The sequence below is a fragment of the Limulus polyphemus genome, unplaced genomic scaffold, assembly GCF_000517525.1.
Source record: "Limulus polyphemus unplaced genomic scaffold, Limulus_polyphemus-2.1.2 Scaffold1746, whole genome shotgun sequence".
In the NCBI taxonomy this organism is placed as follows: Eukaryota; Metazoa; Arthropoda; class Merostomata; order Xiphosura; family Limulidae; genus Limulus; species Limulus polyphemus.
The window spans coordinates 180,135-181,217 of NW_013667356.1; the positions used below are offsets into that span (position 1 = coordinate 180,135).

Below are 1,083 nucleotides of genomic sequence, written 5' to 3' on the forward strand. Positions count from 1 at the left end.
CAAGATTTTTCTCAACATTTAAACGATCTCGGCGATTAAAGCTTAGGTATATTTTATATCGTATTTAAAGATACTTCGTTAGATAACAAGAATACAGCTGAAATTAGCCATGAATATTATAATATCATTCTACGGCTTGTTATTAACAATGATACTCCAAACTTATCTCCACACTAGTCGGCGTGGATTTCATTGTTGTAATGATAATGGCATTCTTAGTCTAAGGGAACACAGACTTAGTTACAACTTCGTTTTGTTTTCTTAAAAAGCTTACGACTTAAAACTGTAAATTTAGAATTCTTTGCTTATTTTCTTTTGCCTTAATTAACAATATTCCTGTATTTTCTCCTTCAGGTGTCGTTTTTCTCGAGATGTAATAAGTTTTTCCCGCTTGTGTATCTTCATATGTTTGGACAGATGATCGGACCTGGAGAATCGTTTCTCACATATCTCACAGCAGTAAGGCTTAATACCGGAATGAGACCGTTTGTGGCGAGCAAGTTCATCAGAACGCGAGAACCGCCAACCGCAATTGGGCCACTGACAAGTAAAGGGCTTTTCACCAGAATGCCGTCTTAGGTGAGCTTGAAGGTGAGAACGTTTGGAGTATATCTTGTTACACCCTACGTAGTGACAGTGAAAATCTCTTGAAAATCCCGACGAGGACAGTGGAGGACTGAACCTTGCAGAGTTGGTTCTTTTCACGAGTATCTCTTGTGAATGAACAGTTGGAGATATATTCCTAGTTTTACTACCAGAAAATAATTCCTGGTCAGTTTTGAGCTCTTCTTCTAGATATCCGGACATTAGAGTTTTAATCCTATCCCTAGGACGACTAAATCGTCTTCACACTTTCCCAACTTCGCGACAGAGTCCGTACAGGAATCCAGCTCGGAGCTGGAACTGTTAGGGGTCCCAGTACAAGCGTCACTAAACATGTATAAAGAACTGATAACACTGGAATTTTCTCCTTGGTTGAGGGCTCCATTACACCTGTGATCCAACAATCCTGGGTGATCCCAGCATTGAAAGACTGGGTCAGAATCAAAACAACCGGTAGAAGCCGCTGGGATTATGGATATT

General features: G+C 40.0%; 1 protein-coding gene across 1 annotated transcript; it reads right to left on the reverse strand.

Annotated features, from left to right (window-relative positions):
* Positions 1 to 324: 324 nt before the first annotated feature.
* LOC106464803 (Krueppel-like factor 15) lies at positions 325 to 807 on the reverse strand. Its single transcript, XM_013924961.1, has one exon. It carries the CDS (start codon positions 805 to 807, stop codon positions 325 to 327), a length of 483 nt encoding a protein of 160 aa, XP_013780415.1.
* Between the last annotated feature and the right edge of the window lie 276 nt (positions 808 to 1,083).